The sequence below is a fragment of the Rhinatrema bivittatum genome, chromosome 2 (assembly GCF_901001135.1).
Source record: "Rhinatrema bivittatum chromosome 2, aRhiBiv1.1, whole genome shotgun sequence".
Lineage (NCBI taxonomy): Eukaryota > Metazoa > Chordata > Amphibia > Gymnophiona > Rhinatrematidae > Rhinatrema > Rhinatrema bivittatum.
Genome location: NC_042616.1, coordinates 152,185,581 through 152,207,102, shown reverse-complemented (window position 1 = coordinate 152,207,102; position 21,522 = coordinate 152,185,581). Strand labels below are relative to the sequence as shown.

At 41.4% G+C, this 21,522-nt stretch overlaps 1 protein-coding gene across 4 annotated transcripts in view; it reads left to right on the top strand.

The window, feature by feature from the left end:
• Positions 1-21,522, top strand: part of CACNB2 (calcium voltage-gated channel auxiliary subunit beta 2) — a 731,917-nt gene that overhangs the window by 609,927 nt on the left and 100,468 nt on the right. For all 4 annotated transcript variants that reach the window (XM_029588744.1, XM_029588746.1, XM_029588747.1 and 1 more), the window contains 2 exons: positions 8,018-8,140; positions 12,579-12,715. In XM_029588744.1, the coding sequence (XP_029444604.1) occupies positions 8,018-8,140; positions 12,579-12,715 (260 nt within the window). The remainder of the gene's footprint in view (positions 1-8,017; positions 8,141-12,578; positions 12,716-21,522) is intronic.

Genomic DNA, 21,522 nt, shown 5'->3' with positions numbered 1-21,522 from the left:
TGTTTCTGTTTTTTTGGTGTACCTGCTAATAATTGGAGAAACTATGAAACTGAAGTAGCCCAAAATGGAGACTGCATTCAGCACACTCTACAGTAGGAGATAAGTGCAACTTGGAGATGGGATGGAAGTGAGAAATAAGAAAAAGTTGTGTACATAATACTGATGTTTGTGCCCTCCACTCAAAAAGCCCTCACCATTCCCTTCACAACACACACTCACACTGAATTAGCCAGGGCATAAAATGGGAGTAGGTTAGGCAAACAGTTCTTGAGCCACTCCAATCTGGCTTTTGCTCTCTCTACATTCCACAGAAACACTTACAGTGACCTGTTCCTGGCCAGATCCTCTTCCTCGATCTAGCTGCTGTTTTTGCCACTGTTGCTCACCACCTACTCCTTGATATTCTGTGCTCCGTTCTGCCTTGGTTCTCTTCTTACCACTCCCATCCTACTTTTATTGTAATCTCTGGTGGATATTCTTCCACCACTTCACCACTATCAGTCTTGGAACTTCTCTCACTATACTTGTTCCCTTGGTGCTCTGATCTTCTTCTCTAATGGCTTCCAGTGCTTCCAGGGCTTTATGCAGATGACTTCCAGATCTACCTCCCCACACCAGACAAAACATATTACTTTCCCCTCCCCCAAGCCCTCTTTCCCCTTTCTCTAGTTCTGTGGATAGCATGGTCATCCTTCCAGTTTCCACAGCCCCTAGCCATAAGGTCATCTTTAACTCCTCGCTCTCCCTTTCTCTTTCTCTAAACTCATCCAAAACACTGTTAAAACTTATTGTTAGTTTCTCTGTAACATTATTAAAATCCATTCCTTCCTTTCTGAACCCACTACCAAAACCCTTATCCATGTTCTCATCACCTGCTGCAACTTGTTCCCCTCAAGTTTCTCACCAAGCCATTTCACTCCACTACAATCTATTCAAAATTCAGCTGCACGAATTATCTTCCACCAGTATCACTACACCTATGTAACTGTTCTTCTCAAGTCATTATATTGGCTCCCTGCTTGTTCCTGCATACAGTCAAGCTTCTTTTATGTTCTTGATTATGTATTTCAGAAATTGTTCTTTCAAATTGTAATCTGCCATCCAGGAAGGGCAGAATATAAATGTTTTTAAATAAATAAATTGACAAATACATTATTTCTGCAGCCCCTCATTACCTCTTCTCTCCTGTCTTTTAGTGCACCCCCTCCTTGTTAACACTGCTCAAGGGTCAAGTCACTCTTATCTATGTCCTTCTCCATCACCAACTCCAAACTCCATGCTTTCAAACTTGTTGCACCATATACCTAGAATAGACCTCCCGAGTTTGTGCCTCATGCTCCCTCTGTACTCTTATTAAATTCCAGCCAGGCTTTTAAATGTTAACCTCTAATTCTCCTGATTACAGACTTATTTGTTGTAATCATTTTCTATAATAAATTAAACTCCCCAACGCTCTTACTTGTCATGTTTGTCTTTAAGTAGATTATAAATTCTACCATGAAAGGACTGTAGTGTCTCCTATATGTAACTGTACAGCACTGCATATAGCTAACACTACTATAGAAATGATAAAAGTTATAGTCACCCATTTATTTTAAGTCATAAGAATATAAGACTTGCCATACTGGGTCAAACCAAAAGTTCATCAAACCCAGTATCCTGTTTCCAACAGTGGCCAATCCAGGCCACAAGTATCTGGTAAGATGCCAAGGGGTAAATAGAATCAAGCTGATTATCCTAAAAATAAGCAGTGTATTTCTGCAACTCTACCTTAATAATGATTAATGGATTTTTCCATCAGGAACTTGACCAAACCTTCTTTAAACACAGCTACATTAATATCTTTCACCACATCCTCTGGCAATGAATTCCAGAGTTTAATTATGCATTGAGCAAAAAAATATGTTCTCCTGTTACTTTTAAATGTATGACCTAGTAACTTCATTGTGTGTCCCCTAATCTTTGTACTTTTTGAAGGAGTAGACAACTAATTAACATTTACTCATTCCATTCCAATCATTATTTTTTAGACCTCTATCCTATTTCCCCTCAACCGTCTCTTCTTCAAGTTGAAGAGTCCTAACCTCTTTAGCCTTTCTTCAAAGGGGAATTATTCCAGCCTCTTTATCACAGCTAGGCTTGAAATGACAAGAAAGTGTGCCTTATCAGTGGCAGGTCCATCCCTTTGGAACTCCATCCCAGCAACACTCAGACTTCTGACTAATCCCAAAGAATTCAGGAAAAAATTAAAAACTATGCTCTATCGCATTCAGCACATTCCACTCAAACTGATACCTTCCCTTTTATGTTATTTAATGCTCCTTTTTAAATGTATACCCAGTTACGTCGTAACTGTAAAACTTTGAGTACTTATTTGCCTAATTATGCATGTTTACTTTATATAAACTGCCTAGATCTCACTCTATATAAATGGTGTACAAAAAGATTTAAAATAAAATAAATACATTTTGATTGCCCTTCTCCATACCTTTTTTAAATTCTGCTATATCTTTTTTGAGATGTGGTGATCAGAACTGCAGCCAATACTCAACACGGAGTGATACAGAGGTATTATGATATTCTCTATGTTATTCTCCATTTCTTTCCTAATAATCCCCAGCATTCTATTTGCTTCCTTGGTTGCTGCTGTATACTAAGTAGAAGATTTCAATGTTTTTTCAACAATGACACCTAGAAGCTTTTCCCGAGTGATGACTCCTAATGTGGAACCTTGCATTGTGTAGCCATAATTTGGCTTACTCTTCCCTTAGGGGCTGATTTTAAAAGCAGGGCACAGCTGTTCATGTGCACGCGGGTGCGCCAATTTTATAACATGCATGTTATAAAATCCAATGGCTGCACACATGTGTGGGCGGTGAGCGCAGGGGGGGAATTTTCAGTAAATACATGCGGCAACAATTGGGCCTCCCCCAGTTTCCTCCCCCCCTACCTAACCTTCCTCCCTCTTCCCCTCTCCTCCCTGCCCCGTAAACCTAACTTAACTAACCCCAAATTCTTTCAGTACTCACTGTTCCTCTGGAGCAGAAGTAATCTGCGTGTGCCGACCGGCTGCTGCGTGCACTTCTCCGGGACAGCATTGAATGGCGCTGTCCCGGCCCACCCCTCCGCTCCGCCTCTCCTCAACCAGACCCCACCCGGCTAGCCACTTTGGAGAGGCTGGCCGGGGTGGGGTTTACTTTATAAAATGCATGCAGCACGTGCAAGGCCCGGCCACATGCATAAACCCCGGTATTTGCATGCACGGGCCTTTGAAAATGTATTTGTAAGTGCATCACATCACACTTGAACACATTAAATTTTATTTGCCATTCTCATGCCCAATCTCCCAATTTTACAATATCCTTTTGTAATTTCTCACAATTCTTTTGTGATTTAACAACTTTCATTAATTTTCTGTCATCAGCAAATTTGATCACCTCACTTGCTGTTCCCATTTCAAGGTCATTTATAAATATATTAAAAAGCAGTGGTCACAGAACAGGTCCCTGGAGGATTCTACTATTCACCTTTCTCTATTGGGAAAATTAACCATTTAGCCCTACTCTCTATTTTCTATCTTTTAACCAGGGGGCAATCTGCAATAGGACACTGCCCCCATCCCGTGATTTTTTAATTACCTAAGAAGTCTCTCTTCAGGGACTTGTCAAATGCTCTCTGGAAATCCAGATAGACTCTATCAACTGGCTCACCTTTATCCATATGTTTATTTACGCCTTCAAAAAAATGTAGCATATTTGTGAGGCAAGACTTCCCTTGGCTAAATGCATGTTGACTTTGTCCCATTAAATTATCTATATGTTCAGCAGTTTTGTTTTTTATGATAGTTTTTACCATTTTACTTGGCACAAACATTAGACTCGCTGGTCTGTAGTTTCCTGGATCACCCCTTGATTCCTTTTTGAAAATTGGCCTTACATTGGCAACTCTCCAGGCTTCAAGTACAATAGATGATGTTACTGATAGTTTACAAATTTCCCTTACATGTGAGTACAGCCGATGGGACTGTACTCACATGTAAAGGAAATTAAATGCGGAAGACACTCTTCTGCAAAGCATCAGTTCATACGTCTTCCCTTTTAACTGTTCTATTTTTTTCCCCACAGCTTATTCCTCATAGATTCGTTACTAATATAATCTCAGTACTAAGGGAGAAGGATGTGGCTTCTTTAAACACTACTCCTAATGCTGCTCTTTGGTCAACTGTTAAACTCAAAACCTAGTGCAAAGAAGAATGGGGCTGTGTGTATGTGAATGGAACAATAAAAGGCTATGTTATAATAATGGTCATTCTGCAAGTGGAGAAAAGATTCTAAGTGAGACATTCTGATCTTACATCAATAGGCGGACATAATCTAATGGACTGGGACTGTCACCACAACAAACAAAGAGAAATTCTGTGGGAAACAAATGGAAGGGATGAGCTGTGTAGTGTCTCCTCTTGAGTGACAGCGTAGAAGTATGATTTCTCTTTGAATTGACTACGTTTCCAGCATAAGATATATAAACTTACCACAAGGGGCATCCTTTGGTTTTAGTGCAATATCAAATAGACTGAAAAATAGTGTTTAAGCAACAGCTACTTTGCATCACACTGTTTTTTGTTTTCCCGCTTGCTCATTTTGAAAGGTGGATGATAGATAAAACTGAATGATGGACGAGAGATTCAAACATCGACTGGCTTGCTGACATCTTGTTCTGCATGGAGGAAATTAAACATTTTATAAGGAACCCAAGGAGAAATAGCTGGGAAGTTATGAGCACAAATTCTCAGTCTATGCAACAAAATTCCAGATCTGCACATCCTAATTGTGGAGGTTGGCCTGGATATAGTTGCTATCAAATTGTTCAACGAGTCTTATTAATGGGATAATGGCATATGACTATACCGGGCTATAATCTGTTTAAGAAGGACAGGATTGGGATAAAAAGGGAGAGGAAAAGCTCTTCATGTAAAAAAAATAATAATATCAACAGAAATGCTGGGGATATGGGAAAAGGAGGAGATGCTGAGGTTATAATGGAAAGGGGCAATGGCAGTTCTGTCTACACAGACCTCCTATTCAGTTGGAGGAAATGGACAGTAATCTAACCAATACCTTCCAAAAAGTGGGAAAGAAGGGGGAGCTGGTATTGGTGGGAGATTTTAACTTACTGGATATAGACTGGAATATCCCATCGGTAGGCTCAGTTAGAAATAGAGAGATCCTGGCCCCCCTCTAAGGGACCCCATCTCAGACAAATGGTGATGGAACCCATGAGGGGAAGGAATGATATTGGACTTTGTACTTATAAATGGAGACAGTGTCTCTATTGATCAGGTAGGTGGCCATCTGAATACAAGTGACCATCAGATGGCGTGATTTAACCTAAAAACCAAGGCAGAGAGAAGTTATACAAAGTTCAAAGTCCTGGATTTCAAAACTACTGACTTTGAAAAAAACTAGGAAGTACTTCAAAGGCAGTGGCAGGGTGGGAAGAAGTGATTGAAGTGGAAGAACTGTGGGCTAAATTAAAAGGAGCTATAGAAAGGGCAACAGATCTTTTTGTCAGAAAACAAAATAAAAGTAAGAAGAAAAAGTAACCAGTATGGCTATCCAAAGAGGTGACTGAAAAACTAAGGGCAAAAAGTTTGGCATTCAAGAATGTGGTCTCAGGAAGGGGGGAAGGGGAAGAAGGGATGCCTGATGTAGACGTGAGAGAAGGGGGTGCCTGATGGGGGAAGAGGGTAGAAAGGGGGTGCTAGATGGGGAAGGGGTGGTAGAGGGGGGAAAGAGAGAGAGAGAAGTGCCTAATGGAGGAGGGAGAAAGAAGAGAGGCAAAGTCCCTGATGAGGGAGATAGGGAAAGGGTGTACCTGATATAGAAGAGGTAGGTGGCAAGGGAGAGGAGGAGTGCCTAATGGAGATGAAGGGGGGGCAAAAGGGGTGCCTACTGGAGAGAAGAGAGAAAAATATATCAGTCTTCCCGCTCATGGTGGTGTGATGTTTTCATGCGGCTTCTTGAGATTATGAATGGTTCTGACTAAGCACAGCATTTTTCACATAAGTTTTTATCTAAAATTTTCCCCCTGAAGCAGTCAAGGAACGAAACGTTAGTTGATGTTGAGGTATTTTCTTTTTAAATTGACTATGTTTCCAGCATAATATACATAAGCTTATGTCAAGGGGCATCCTTTGGTTTTAGTGTACTATCAAAAGACTAAAAAAGTAACAGCTACTTTTTATCACACTGTTTTGTTTTCCACTTGCTCGTTTGAAAGGTGGATGATAGATAAAACTGAGTGATGGACGAGATTCAAACATCATCTGGCTTGCTGATACCTTGTTCTCCTTAGAGGAAATTAATATAGATGTGTGCTTTTGACAAGTTGATACATTTATGATATTTCTCTCTTTTTTTGCTTACCCATTGTGTATGCTAGGCCACAGGTGCCTAATACCCTGGCTGTGGCTCTAGCACTGAGTAGGAATGTGCATTTCTTGCTCCATTCATTTCATTGTTTCAGTGGTACATGCATATCTCACGAATGGATAGTAGAAGCGCAAAACAGATGGTGTGTGTGTATATAGTTGGCAGTATACATATGCGCATATCATTCGTTTTCCATGGCTCTACCGAATAACGGTATATAAAACTCATCAAATAAATAAATAAATTTGTGAAATATGCGTATACTACTGAAATGAATGCAATAGCAAATGCGCATCCCTAGCACTGAGCTGTACATATCAGGAAAAGCCCTGAAATGCAAATTCAGATACCCCACTGCCACTTCTGGCAATCCAGGGCAGATTATGAAAATTTTGCTCTAGGTTTGCTTTAGTACAAAATATTCTGCAGTTTTGCCCCCATGGCAATTTGATAAATCTGTAGCAAGTTTTCACTGGTACAAATATTTGATAAATATAATTTAATTCTAGAATTTATATTTTGACTTTGTAGCCACCAAGTTGAACAAAGTGGATTAGAATAATAATTAGATATACAAAAAAATTCACAAAATAATACATTTTAAAATTTAACGCTCTGTGTTGTTTGGCAAATCCATTTATGTCCAGATTACCTACTTGCAAATATTTAAATACTTCAAGGTCAAACACTAATCAGATGGATTTCAGCCTTGGCAAGTTTGCCAGAATATGGCTTGTCCCCAAATCTAGTGGGAAAATGTGTTCAAGTTTTCCCAAGCAGACTCACCAGAATAAAGTGATTTACTGATTTAGAGGATTTGGTGAATCATTTGTTGAATTAGTTTACATTTTTTTTTAGTTCACACCTCTCTAGAAATAATAACATTGAATCTTTACAAGCTTTCATGCTGGGCAGTTATTAGAAGTGTGCAGGCTCATTTATCTGCATGTGTAATTAAGTATTGCATAGTAAAATGATTTGAATGAAAGATGCTAAATAAAACCCTAAATGTTAGCATTTTATTTAATGACTAGTATGCCTTTCTTTGACAGCATGCCATGTCATTTGAATAGATTGTTGCGATCACAGTATTGTCTTTGGAAGCACCCGGGATTTCTTGAGTTGATCCTGGTAGCTGCATATCATCGTTGACGTACATATTTTTCAGACTCAAGCATCTGTGGCTCGCAGTTGGGATATGTCATTTGACAATAGGGACTAAAATAATTGGGCAGGTTCAGTGGGCCATTTGACCTTTTTCTTTTGTCATCCACTGTGTTATGTTATTTTCTGTTTGCAAGGTATTTGGGTTTTGGAAACATTCTGGTCTCCAGTTGAAATATTTTGTCCAACAGAAATTAAATACAGTTTCATACTACGAAGGTAATATCCTCATGTTGTATCGTAAACTCAAAGTATAAAAGAAAATTGAGTGGGGGGGGGGGGGGTACCTTATGTTAAAGAATGATTTGTAGTAATGAAGTACCTTTTCTTGTTTTGGAGCCTGCACTTTTTAACATGTTTGTATCGTGCTATTGCTTTCAGGAAATAAGAAGCTATGCCTGTTTTTGTTTTCTTCTCTATAGAGTAAGCCCGTTGCATTTGCAGTCCGGACGAATGTTGGCTACAGCGCAGCTCATGATGACGATGTCCCAGTTCCAGGCATGGCCATCTCGTTTGAGGCGAAAGACTTTCTTCATGTCAAAGAAGTAAGAAGACTAGAAAAGCTGTATAGCTTCCAGCCCCTGAAACACGAGCTTAGTTAATGGCAGAATGGACATTTGAAAAAGTATTTTCCCATCATACTCTCCTTAGTTGCAGGAGTTTTATTCTCATTTCCTTGAGGGCCTGTAGTGTAATGTGCCATCACTGCAGCCATTCCTCTCACTTCATCCTCACTGAATCTTTGACAGCTGCAGAGGAAGGTAGTCATACTTCCTCTTTATGGATTTTTTTTTGTAATATTGCCCTCCTATATACTGCAATTCCTTGACTGTAATCATTGCATCTCACTCATTAGTGACCCCCGCAAGCTCATCATGAAAATAAACACCTAAAACTGCATTAATATTGTGGCGCTCATCTCGTATCACAAAATTGTGCATATCTGGATTTATAGATACAGAGGCTTTATAATGAAATTTTTAAATATGTTTGTATCATGCTGTCACCATGAGGGAGTTAAGATGATATTGAGAGTTAATAATGGTCCCTTGACTCAGTTGACTCTAACCTGACTAATTGGGGTAACCTGCATGAAGTGGAAGTTACAACCCTAAACAGGAGTGTGATGATTGCATTGGGCCTATGTGTGCATATTTTTCAAACTAGCATATTCCCAAGGTAGTAATGTAGCCACAGATGAATCTGTATGGGCAGCAGGGCAATGATGACATGCCCACAGGGATCCCACTTCCTGTGGGAACAAGAGCAGAACCATGGTGGCACAGTGATGACTTGGCCACAAAGTTCCCAGCCCCCATAGGCATAAGAGTAAAACCATGGCAGAATAGTGATGATCTGCCTATGAGTGTCCCATCCCCTGCGGACTGAGGAAGCCCACATCGAGGCTGAAAAACATGCCCAACAGGCCACAGGGAGACAGGCAGTGAATTAGGAGCATTGCAAGCACTTGCATGCATGATCTAAAATACCAGTGTATGTGGGCACACACACATGCACGTTTTAAAGTTACCGGAGCTATGAAGTAACACAAACCTCTGTTAAAAAAAAAAAAAAAAAGATGCTTAGAACTTTGCCGTCACATACAATCACAGCACTAACTCTTAGGAATCAAACAACAGCAATGCAAATATTACACCAGGCCCTATTTACACCAGCCAGACTGCTGCAATTCCTCTTCAAAGAAAATACATACTAGCGGAAATACTGCACCTCAGTCACAAACAGGCAGAACACAGACCGATTGTTACCTAATACAGGAATTGCGGGGGCTACAAATTAGAAGCAGGAACATGCAGACAAAACTGAAATAGAAAGCCCAAGATACCAAGCTTGGAACAGTGGAAGTATAAAAAAAACAGAGCAAAATACAAAAATATAAGAAATGCACATTCCCAAAGATGGCATATTCCAATTATTAAAAGTTCTAGTTTTTTGGGTTTTTTTAACTTTGTTGTCTTATCTATTTATTTTTCTAATTGGTTGGCATTGGTCTCTTTATTCCACTTTCCCCTTATCAGTCTTTTCTTAATTTTTTTTAGGGTCTTATTTTTCTTTCTATTTCTTCTTTCTCCTCTTATCTTCTTCCCATCCTCCTGCTCACACATATACATGTTCTCACTTTCACATGTTCTCTCTTTCACCACACAGACTCTCAAATGAACTCTCTCACAGGCTCGTGCTCTCAGATACCCACATACATACACAGGCTCTCACTCTCACATGCTCGCCCTTCTCTCATACATGGGCTCACTCTCATAGGCTCCCAAATACACACTGGCTCTCACCATCATATGCTCTCTCTTTTCTCACATACAGGTTTTGACGCAAACATAAACACACACAAGTTCTCACATGCTTTCCTTCACATGCTCCCTCACACACATGCATATCCATACACACCCATACGCACACATGCTTTCGCTTTCAGGCTCACACACACATAAGTGCCCCATGCTTTTTCTCTCTCTCTTTCACTCTCACACTCACACATACACTCTTGCTCTCATATACACACACACACACACACACACACACACAAAAGAGATGAATCTCACATTCACCCTTCACTGCTGCTCCATCCCCAACAGTCTCACAGTTATCCTCTCACTGCAACATTGTTCCTGCTTCTTCCTTCTAACTCACTTACTCCCTCCCCTTTCCCCCTTCCTTCTCCCTCATAGATTCCCTTTTCTTCTCTCTCATGCCTCTTCCCTTCCCTTTCCTCTTACCCCGTCCCTTTTACTTACTCCTCCTACCTTCCCATTCCTTCCCTTCCCTCTCACTAACTCCTCCCTTGCCTCTCATTTTTCCTCCATTCCCTTTCCTTTCCTTCTTTCTCACTCATCCTCCTTCTCTTCCCCTTACCCCAACCTCCTGACCTCCTTCCCCTCTCACTAATCCCTTCCCTTCCATCTCACTCAACATTTCCTCACTCAAAACCACCTCCCTTCCCTTTCACTTATTCAGCTCAGCTCCCCTTTCCTCCCCTCCCTTGTCAGTGGACTGGAAGGGGAAGGAAGGGAAGCTGAGCAAGTGAGTCAGATGGGAAGGGAAGGGATGGGGAGAGGAGGCAGGGGAGTAAGATGTTCTTATAATTATAGCAGAATGATAAGCCGTGAAAAAAAAGGGGTGGAGCGATAGTGAGCAGGCGGCCATATTGCAGCGGTGCATTTTTGCTCGCCACGGTTGCGGCCGCGTTGCACACTATAACCCCCCTAGCACCAATTAAATAACTGTAGTTATTTCCAGCACTGCTGAGGGCGATAATGTGTGATACATTATCGCCCGCAGCACTACAGGCCCCTGATTTACCTAAACCCCGCCCAAACTCCTCCCCTTTCCCTAATTTACGTTTTCAAATCGAGGTGCGATAACGGCCCATCCCAATTTGATGAATGACCCCCTTAAAGCGGTCATGGATCTTTTCTTAGGACTTGTTGACTTTTACACATGCAAGTGAGCATATTTTAAAGCATGCATGTATAAAGGGAACAACTGGTTTGAACATTTAGTCCACCAGTTTGCCCAGTCTATCTCTAGTTCATTAAGACCCTCTGGTTCTTCAGCCTGCACTCCCCTCAGTTTAGCCACACTCCTCACTCAGTCAATTGTTTTCTGTCATACACCTGAAAAGCAGCAGACGTAAATATGCACAGGTAACAGCCCTCCACCCATAGCATTTACCAGTTTTAAAATTGGGATTTATGCACATAAACATTGGCCCTGAACCAGAACAACCTTGGTCTGCCTCAAAACAACCCATTTTTTAGCACATATATGTGCGTAATTTGCCAGTTTTAATATAAGAGTTGCTTATGCTTGGCCATATACTCATGTATGTGAGCCTTTTAACATAAGCAACTCTTTCAAAATTCACCCCAAAGTGTTTTGCAGTGGAAGGATTTTGTTTTGCTGAGGTGACACCAGAATTTAAACATATATATTTTTTGTATGTTGAGTTGTAAAGTGAACTGTCCTAGTTTTGCTTTACTCCCGTTCTTAAGATTATTGCTATTTAATTGTAGGTATGATTATCTCTGCCTTTCTGGAAAGAGAATTCATGAAAGAATACATTGATATTTGTTTTAGTACATGATTGATTGGATCTGGTGTTTGTGGTGTTTGCTTTGTACATGATATTTTTGTGTATTAACTGCAATAAACATAAAATGAATACAGATTAATAAGGAATTTTTAATGTTGGTAAGTGCTTGAAATAATTGAGTTAAAATATTTTAAAGTTACATTCATGATGCATAATGGCTGTTGGAGACTACTAAAAAATTCATTGTCAGGTGCACTGTAAGGAATTATTTATCAATAAGAGTACAACTAGTAGGGCCCCTCAAAAATATCAGTTCTGGCTATGCCACCATCCCATGGACAGATGTTCACATGGAGCCATCCTCAAATGGAACCACAATATTTTACAGAAATCTGTCTTTTTAATATCTGTACATATATTTTTGCAGAGAGAGTTCTCGGTGAATTCAGCAGATTGCCCTTGTAGAACTACCGTGACTTAAAGGTCTGGAGTTTTGTGTGAAATGGGGTGAGATTTATCACATTTCGGTGAATAGACTCACCCCGTATGCCCCCAATGGCTGATACACTAAGGGGGCATATGGGGAAAATGAGGGAAAATATTTATTGCATCTTTCTTACTAAGCTTGAGTTAGTTCCTGATTCCCTATGGTGCATCCAAAATGGTCAGTTCAGCACAAGTTCATGAAGCATATCCCAATGAGGTTTGTTTGCCAGGAGCGTTGCAGTACTTGGTCTGCTACAGCTTATACTAAACTATCAATGGTACACATTAGCACTGGAGGAGGGAGGCAGCATCTTTATTAAGAGAACGCAAAGTAAAATGATTGCAGATTTTATAAAGAAATAATGAGAAACATGTAATCCCCTTGGGCAGCATAACATTTGACAGTGCATGGATTTTGTTTCCATTTTTAGAAATTTAATAATGACTGGTGGATAGGTCGATTGGTAAAAGAAGGCTGTGAAATAGGATTCATTCCAAGTCCAGTCAAACTGGAAAATATGAGATTACAGCATGAACAAAAGGCGAAGCAAGGAAAGTTCTACACAAGGTAAAAACCAAACAGTTCTCAACATATTTGACAATCTGTCTGCAATTTCACATAATGAATTATGGTTTAGTAAATTTTGATTAGAACAACATTAGAACGAGCTTTATATCCATGTGACTTTTTCTCTACCATCAAGTTTAGTTGGTTCATATTATTACACCTGGGGAAATTTTGCAAAAAAAAAATGTAAAGTTCTGTGCAGAAAAATTAAAACTTCTGCATACAATATTTTAAAATTCTGCATAATAAGCTTATCAAAAGAATGCAATATAATCACTATCTCTGAGTGGTAAATAATATAAAATTCAAAATAGAAAGAAAGATGCAGAATTCCCCCAGGAGTAAAGTAAAAATGCATCATAGCAAGGGCTTCTGGTGTTCAGCAGTTTTACTTTAGCAATCTGAGCTGCAGCAGTGCTGCGTCTTCCAGCTGCCAGGGCCAGATTTAAGATTGTGGCACCCACAGGCAAGTGCCATGGCCTTTGAAGCTGTGCTAGCACACGGCACTATGGCAAGCAGAAGCTGGCTTCTCTCTGGTCTGCATGTTTGATGCCTTCAAAATTTGGCAGCCCAGGCAATTGCCTATAGTGCCGCCTATGCCTAAATCTGGGTCTGCCAGCTGCTGATACTTGTGGTTACTAAATGATAGCAGGTGGAAGAAGTCAGGGCTGTCTTTAGTTCCTTTTGGATGTTGTTAATTGCAAAATTAAAATTCCTGAAAAATCAGAAGCCCTAACCCTTAGGCAGTACAATCCTCTCGTCCTACATTCTCTCACTCTCCTTCAGTATTCTCTCTTCTCCTCCCCCAGCTGGTCCCCCAACACTCCCCCCCCCCCTGCTCCAACACTCTCTCCTTCTCCCTCAGCCCGGCTACCCCCACTTACATTATAGACCTTGACACCCATGCACCAATATTTGTCAGTGTAAATTAACTTTAAAAGTAAACAAAGAGAACACAAACTGCAAAACGGTGCCTGAAAAAAAGAAAGGGTTTTAGATATGAGCGCAGTGGACCTTTCTATGTGATCAGTCAGAACTGCAACTAAATGGCATTGTCTTCTTCCAGGAATTGAATTGCATGGTGATTTATTTTTATCAGACAGAAATGTTACATTAAGATTTCACAATGCTGTTATAAAAGGAATTAGGGGTTTCCCCCATCATACTTTTATTATTAACAGTGTAATCAAATGAGCACTGCATACCAGGCTTCATTAACTGGAATTTTTTTTTATGCATAATAGTAACCTCCTTGATCCAAGTATTTATTTTGAAGAAAAGTGTACAGCAATGTTCCCTGGTTATTTGATTTAGATATTGATGGAATCTGCTTGTCATATGTTTAGTGTCCTAGATCACAGATCCTAGATGTGTAACTTGTTACGGCCTCGGCCGCCGCAGTGGCCTCCGAGTCCTTACCTCGTCAGCTGGGTCCAGGGGCCGGCCGCGAACCACGGGATTCGGGCTCGGTCGGGCCGCATGGGGAGAGCCTCTCCGCGTGGGAGACGCCGCCGAGCTCCGCGGATGACTCCTCCCCCTTGGGGGAACGCGCGCGAGGGTCGAGCTTTTGACGGTCCAGCACCCGGATGTGCTGGACCGCCCACTTATTGACGTCAGCACCGGCGGGGAATTTAAGTCGGCACCAGCCCTTCCTGATTTGCCTTGCAACGAGGTCACTACTGTGGGTTAGTTGCTGTTCCAGGTGCTCCTGTTCCTGCTTGCCGGTTTCAGCGTTCCTGTTCCTGATTTCTGCCTTGACCACGGACTGATTACTCATTTCTGATTCCTGCTGCCTGCCTTGACCACGGACTGATTACTCGTTTCTGATTCCTGCTGCCTGCCTTGACCACGGACTGATTACTCGTTTCTGATTCCTGCTGCCTGCCTTGACCACGGACTGATTACTCGTTTCTGATTCCTGCTGCCTGCCTTGACCACGGACTGATTACTCGTTTCTGATTCCTGCTGCCTGCCTTGATCACGGACTGATTTCTCGTTCCTGATTCCAGCTGCTTGCCTAGACCTAGGCCTGTTCTTCATTCCTGATTCCTGCTTCCAGTCCAGACCCGGTTAATCCTCTCTCCGCTCCTGCCGCTACTCCTGTTCCGGTCCGGGGTTCGCCCCGCCTGCTTCTCTCCTAAGTCCCAGCGGTTCGGGTCCCTACGGGCTCCTCCTGGGGGGACCTCGGACTTCCAGGGCGAAGACACCTAAGCCCTAGCGACCCGGGCGTCCACAGCTCCTCTGGGGGCGTCTCGGGTTTCCAGGTGAAGATCTGGCCTCTGCTGGACGTGTCTGCCTCCCGATCGTTGCCTTCAACGGTCGGCCCAAGGATCCACTTCCTGATCATAACATAACTTGTGTGTTAACATTCTGTATAGCCAGCTCCAGAACTGATAACCTTGTGACGTTCTTCTGTGTTTTCAAACTTTATGACAGCTCCTGCTGTTTGTAAAGAGAGTAACTACATAGCTATATTGTCCTCTGAGCTTGCAGTTCAGGTCTCTCTCAGCAAACCTTCTTCAGTGACCTGGCCCTCCAGGAGATAGGGGGTTTTGATGGTCGGGGAAGTTGTGTGAAACAAGGGAGAGGTGGTGGTGGTGGTGGAGAGGGAGGAATTAGAGAAATAGGTGATGGAGATTGTGTGAAACAGGGAGAGTCCTGGAGGAGAAAGGAAAGAGTAGACAGGGAAATGTGATTGGGAATGGTCTGTGAAACAGGGGAGACCCTGGAGGGGGAGTATGGGAAAGAGGAGAGTGGGGGTGTGATTGTATGGGGTAGTGGGAAATAGGGCATGGGGTTATGATAGGTTAGAGGAGTCCTGGAAAGAGGCTGAGGGAGGTGTCTGACAAGGGACTGGGGAGATTGGGGGGGGGGGGAGTGATGGGGGAATCAGGGTTTGTGTGTAAGTGATGCTGGGGGCAGGGTAGATGGTTGAGTGCTTGTGCCTGGTCAGGTGGGATGGGGACAATAAAAGAACTGTAAGATTGTAAGCCCTCTGGGGACAGGGAAATACCTATATCACCTAAATGTAACCTGCTTGGAAGTGCCTCAAAGGTGGAATATAAATTCTGACTTTATTCTTGTAAATACTTATACTGTTAGTAGTATCATTTGTACCATTTTATTGTTATTATGCACTTTATTTTAATTTTATGTAATTTTATGCATATTGTTCTCTGTTGCACTGTAAAGCTCTGTTAGCTTCATTCAGTTTATTGTGAACCAATGAGATGTTCCCAACTTTCATCTGTATATAAAAGCTTCTAAATAAATAAAATAAATAAATGGGGATGGAGAAAAGAAAGAAGAGAGTGTATGGGGTGGAAAGGGTGCTATATATAAACATATATATATATATATATATATATATATATATATATATACGCACAGAGAGAGAGAGAGAAAGAGCGCAATTGGGATATAAAAGGGAGTAGGACTATAGACAAAGGAGGGACACCTTTCTCCCCTCTCTTCTCTCCAGCTTTCCTCCAGCCAAAGATCTCAGGACCTCCCTCCCATCCTGTTATTCTCCCTCCTCCCTATCCCCAATCTTCCTTCCATCCTTCTTTTTCCTTTCCATCCCCAATCTTTCCTGCTTCTCCACCCTGTCTCGATCTCTTCTTCTCCTTCACCCCATCCCCAGTTCTCCTTTTCTTCCACCTTCATCTCCAATCCCCCTTTTCTTCTCACCTCCCCATCCGCAATCCTCCCTCCTCCCCATTCCTGATCCCTCCTTCCTCCCCTTCTTTCATTCCCTTTCCTTATCCTCCTGGAATCCCCGTTTTTTCCTCCTCCTGCTGAGATCCCTTCTTCATTTCCTGCATCTGAGATCCCTTTTCCCTTTTCTGAGATTCCTTCTCTCCCATTCCCATACCTCTTCCCCACTTAAGATCCCTTTTCCTCTAATAAAAAAACCAAATAAATTAACTCAGAAATGTCAAAAAATAAGTATTTTTATAAAGTAAAAAGAAATTAAAATGCAAATCTATGCTGAATTATGCAAATTTATTTTATAATTGCAGCAGAATTTTGAAAAATCTGCCACGGAATTTGATAACTCTTGCCACAGGAAAACAGGGGATAGTGACTATAATAGACCAGCTTTCAAAATGTTCCTTAACTGGTTTGCCTCCATTTTCTTGTTCTGTTTCCCTTTCATGTGGGGTATAGATCTTGCCAATTTATATAATCATTAACCAGTAATATTTAAACTGAGCCAGAGATATGCAATTGCCCATTGATCAGGAAAGAATGGCCTTATCAAACCTTAAATTTTATTTTTGGGCAGCCAGATTAACAAATATAGTGGTAGATTTTCAAACGTAGGCGCGCGCGTCCATGTGCGTGTGCTACCCGGCATGCACATATGGATGCGAAATTTTGTAACATGCACTCTGGCGCACGCAACGGGGAGTAGACTAATTCAATTATGTGCGGCGACGCCTCAGGGCCTTTCCCAGTTCCCTCCCAGTCCGCTCCAATTAAGGAGCGGACTGGGAGGAAACTTCCCAAACCCCTAGCCTAACCTCCCTTCCCCTTTCCCTATCCTGCCCTCCCCCATCCCTATCCTAAATATTCCCAAATTTCTTATCTTACCTTTTTCTCCTGCTTCTGAGCAGGAGCAAGTTGCGTGTGCCGGCACCTTGCCAGCGCGTGATCCCCGGCACAGCGACAAATGGCCACTGTGCCGGGCGCCTCTAGCCCTGCCCTGCCCCGCACCCGGACCACCCCTTTGGCTAGCCCCAGGACTTACATGCATCCCGGGGTTTGGGTTTTACGTGTGTAAGTTTTTAAAATCCAGCCCATATGATTTTGGGTATGTAGAGAGTCTGATTTATCTTGGTTGCATTATTGTCATGATCCATGGATAACACTGATCTGAGAGCTCTTCTTCTTATGCATCCTCCCTCCCAAGTCATCAGATGAATAACTAGGTCAACACCTAATAGTTCATACCCTTAAAGTGTGGCATTTTTCAAACAGGCTAATTTACCTGCGTACCTTGCTATTTAGCCCTGTAAATGACTTTGAAACATGTCCTCTCTGTGTGCCATAGCATCTTCAAATCAGTGGCCTGTCACACCTCACACAAAGCGATGTAGGGAGAGGAACCAATTTCCCCCACTTTAGTTCCCTAAATACTGATGACCTATTTGCTCCTGCAGCGCTCTGAAGAAGCCTCTCATGAAGCAAATACTTTTTCAAGGCTGCTGAATAACAAACTGGTAAAAGCAGAATGAAATGTTCCCACGTCAGCTTGCCATGATGTTTTATTTGTCCAAAGACTCTAAATGCCTGGAAGCAGAGACCCAAGGTTTCCTATAATTCTCCTATCGATGCAGCATATTTACTGTGTGGTGTTAACCGTGCTATGGACCAAACCCTTAACGTGCGACACAAACCACTAGCCTCTTCGCAGCCACACGTCCTTATCTTTCCCCTTGCTTATTTGAGCCCTCCTCATGATTCAGGCCTCTGCTCCTGGTCCTAGACCTCCATCTGATCCTCTACCAACCCTCCCCACCCCGACCAGTCAGTAGGAAGAGAGTGGAATATCCGACCTGTGTTCTGCTGGCCACCACTTCTACTGTGCTGTGCTCTGTTTCCTGGGTGTGCTTGTTATATAAGAAAATAATTAGATGGGAGAAGGGGGGGAGATTCCAGTGCTAAAGAAATACTAGCGCCATCTTCTTCAAGCAAGTCATTTTTGTGATCAGTCTTTGGCTGCTTCAGAGGATTTGTGGGAGGTTGTTATTGTGGGAATATTTTACTTTACTTTTTCACATAAAATCGATTCTTTTTTAGGCCGATAGGCTGTTAAGGAAGACTATATATAGCCATTAATATTTTAAAGCATGAAACACAATTCACAATCCTTAGTCTAAATCACATTAATTAATTAATTAATTAATTTATTTGCTTTACAAATTTGTAGCCCGCTAATCCACAGATCTTAGCAGTAACAAGAGTTGCATACATTATAAAAACATTAGAGAGCCAAATTTTAAAAAATGCAAAGGAGATATCCAGAGAGCTATAGTAAGCAAAATTGGACTATATTTAAAACAGCACTGCCTTGTAGTGTAGAATCTGCAATACATGAGCATGAAATAAGAATCTAAAGAAATGACTTTATGGTGTCTGGAATCAAGATATTTGCAAGATGCTCTAAATCTATGTAAAGTTTCTATGACTTCTGCAATACACTTTTAAATCAGACACCACAAAGATAGCCTTTATGATGATATTATTTATTGATACTGTTCTTTTCATCAAAAGCATTGAACATAAAGGCATATAGGGCAATAAAATAATCATAAAACTTTCAGTGGAATAGCAATAGAAATTTTAAGACTGGATAAGGAACAGGCGGGTTTTCAGGTTAGTTTAAAGGTTTGGCATATATAACTTAATACATTTCTTGGCCATAAAAATGTATCATCTTATATATATCATTATTATTATTATTTGACCCTTATATCTGCACATTCAGCTGGACTAACACAGTGACCATGTGTTGTCCAAAGATTTTAAGTGTAATGGAGGATTCCAGAATAGGGTAGGAGATGGTGAATGAATGCGATCTATCATAGTAGGGTCATAAACGAAAACGTGTAAAATTTGGCCTGGTTATATGGGGCTTAGAGGTAGTATTTTTGTTATGAATGGAATATGCAGGTTGGATAGTAGTAGGTAATAATAAAATGGGGATTAAATGGAGGCCATGGGTTAAATGCATATCAAAGGATGTGCCAGAATTTTTAAATGGAGGTGAGGAAAAATGAGAAACTAGGGTAAGATAAGTATATTGTGTGCCAAAAATTAGTCTGGCAGGATCATTTTGAATCAGTTAAAGAGTTTTGATAATCAAGGGAGGAAACTGGGTCAAGAAACAGTTAAATTAATCAAGACAAATTATCAGCTGTGCATGCACAAAGAGTTTCTAGGTTTTGGAGAAAGAAAATGATGGAATTTCCAATTCAAGTTTCAAAATGTAATAAGAGTGGAGGAGAATAATTGCATTTCAGCAAGGGAAAATGGAGAACTGCCATCTGATGGGTTTGCCAAAAGGTGGGGGTGGAGGGAAGCTAGAATGAGAGAGGAACCCAAGTTCTGTTTTAACTGTGCTAAGTCTGAAATAGTGACAGGACCGCCAAGAAAACTGCTGTCAGACAAGATGTGACACAGAAGGATATGAGAGCAGGAGAGCAATATGTCATCCCATATAGAAAGTCAGGCATGCCAAAAAAATAAAGAAAGAAATCAAAGTACATAGTGACTTGTGAGTAGGTTGACAACCAGATCCTTGAGACGTGTCAGTAAAAATCAGCTGGGGTACAGTTAATAGGGATGTGAATTGTTTTTAATAACAAATTGAAATATCGTATGATATTTCTTAATTCGTTACATATTGGTTAAAACAAGAAACAAACACTTTTCCCCCCGAATTTTCATGAAAATCATTTTTGGGGTTAGTGCGCAAAATGCCGATCCGCAGCCACACGAACCCGAAAGCGCAAACGATCAGGCACCCAATGTACATCCCTAATAGTTAAGCCCTAACCGTAATTTTAAAAAGAGGTTCAGCAGACAAGAATAAATTCACATGTGGAAGTGGCTCCCAGTTCATTCAAGGAACAAAAGGACGAGTACACGGGTCATGTTACTAAAAACAGTTTATCCAGCGCAGCTCCAAAGGTGCTATGAGTAACCCTGTATTTTCATAGTGCTGAGATTCTATAGGAATACTAAAAATTGAGAACCCGCATGAGTGAAAAAAACAATACAGCACATGCAATTTATCTCACTTACATAGACAGGAATATACGTTCACCTGCACATGTATTTAATTGTATGTAAAGACCTCAACAAGAAAAGCACCGGGAATGCACCATATTGTTTGTCAGTGCCTTATATCCTATCAAACAGTGCCTTAAGGTTTCCAGTCATCGATCTTAGAAAGTTTGATTCACCCTCTGTTATTGTTTGGTTTTTTGCTTATTTTCTTTTTAAGTGTTTTAAAATGCAAGTAAAATGCCTCAGATGAGATCAAAACGGGTAAAATAAAAAGCCAATTCTTATCTCAGGTTGTAGAACTCTACAAACACCATGACAGGTTTCAAGACCATTCATTCCTCGAAAGTGTGTTCATTTATGAATCGAGTTGCAAGTTCTTTTACAAAAACCCCTGGCTCTGCAGCGTATCAAAAAGGTCTTTCTTCTTCATGGTGTTAATGTTGAGATATAGTGTTGAGGAAGAAAAATGCCAACCATCTGTCAAAGTTCAAAGAGTTCTTATTTATCTATCTACTTATTTATTTATTGTATTTATATACCGTCATTCTGTGACCAATCACAATGGTTTACAAGAAGAATAACAGGTTAATTTTAAAAGGCCTATGCGCGTTAAAACCAGGGGATACACGTGTGGCTCAGCTGCACGCAGCCGCGGGGATTATCGAACGCTTGCGGTCAAGCACAAATCTCCCGGTATGTGCAGAAGAAACGGCAAAAAAAAAGGGGCAGGCCGGGGGAGGGGTGGGGTCTGGGCAGGGTGTGGGTGGGGAGGGGTGAGCCAGGACAGCGCCATTAGGCACTGTCCCAATGAAGCGCTCACCGGCAGCCAACCAGCTACGGAGAGCAGATAAGTAATGAAACAAAAAAAAGAACAGTAGTTAGCGGGATTTTAGGGGTCAGGGCGGATAGTGGAAAAGGGAGGCAGGTTAACTAGGGGGTTTAGGGAGTTCCCTCCCAGTCTGCTCCTTTATTGGAGTGGACTGGGAAGGAACTGGGAAAAGGGCCTATCA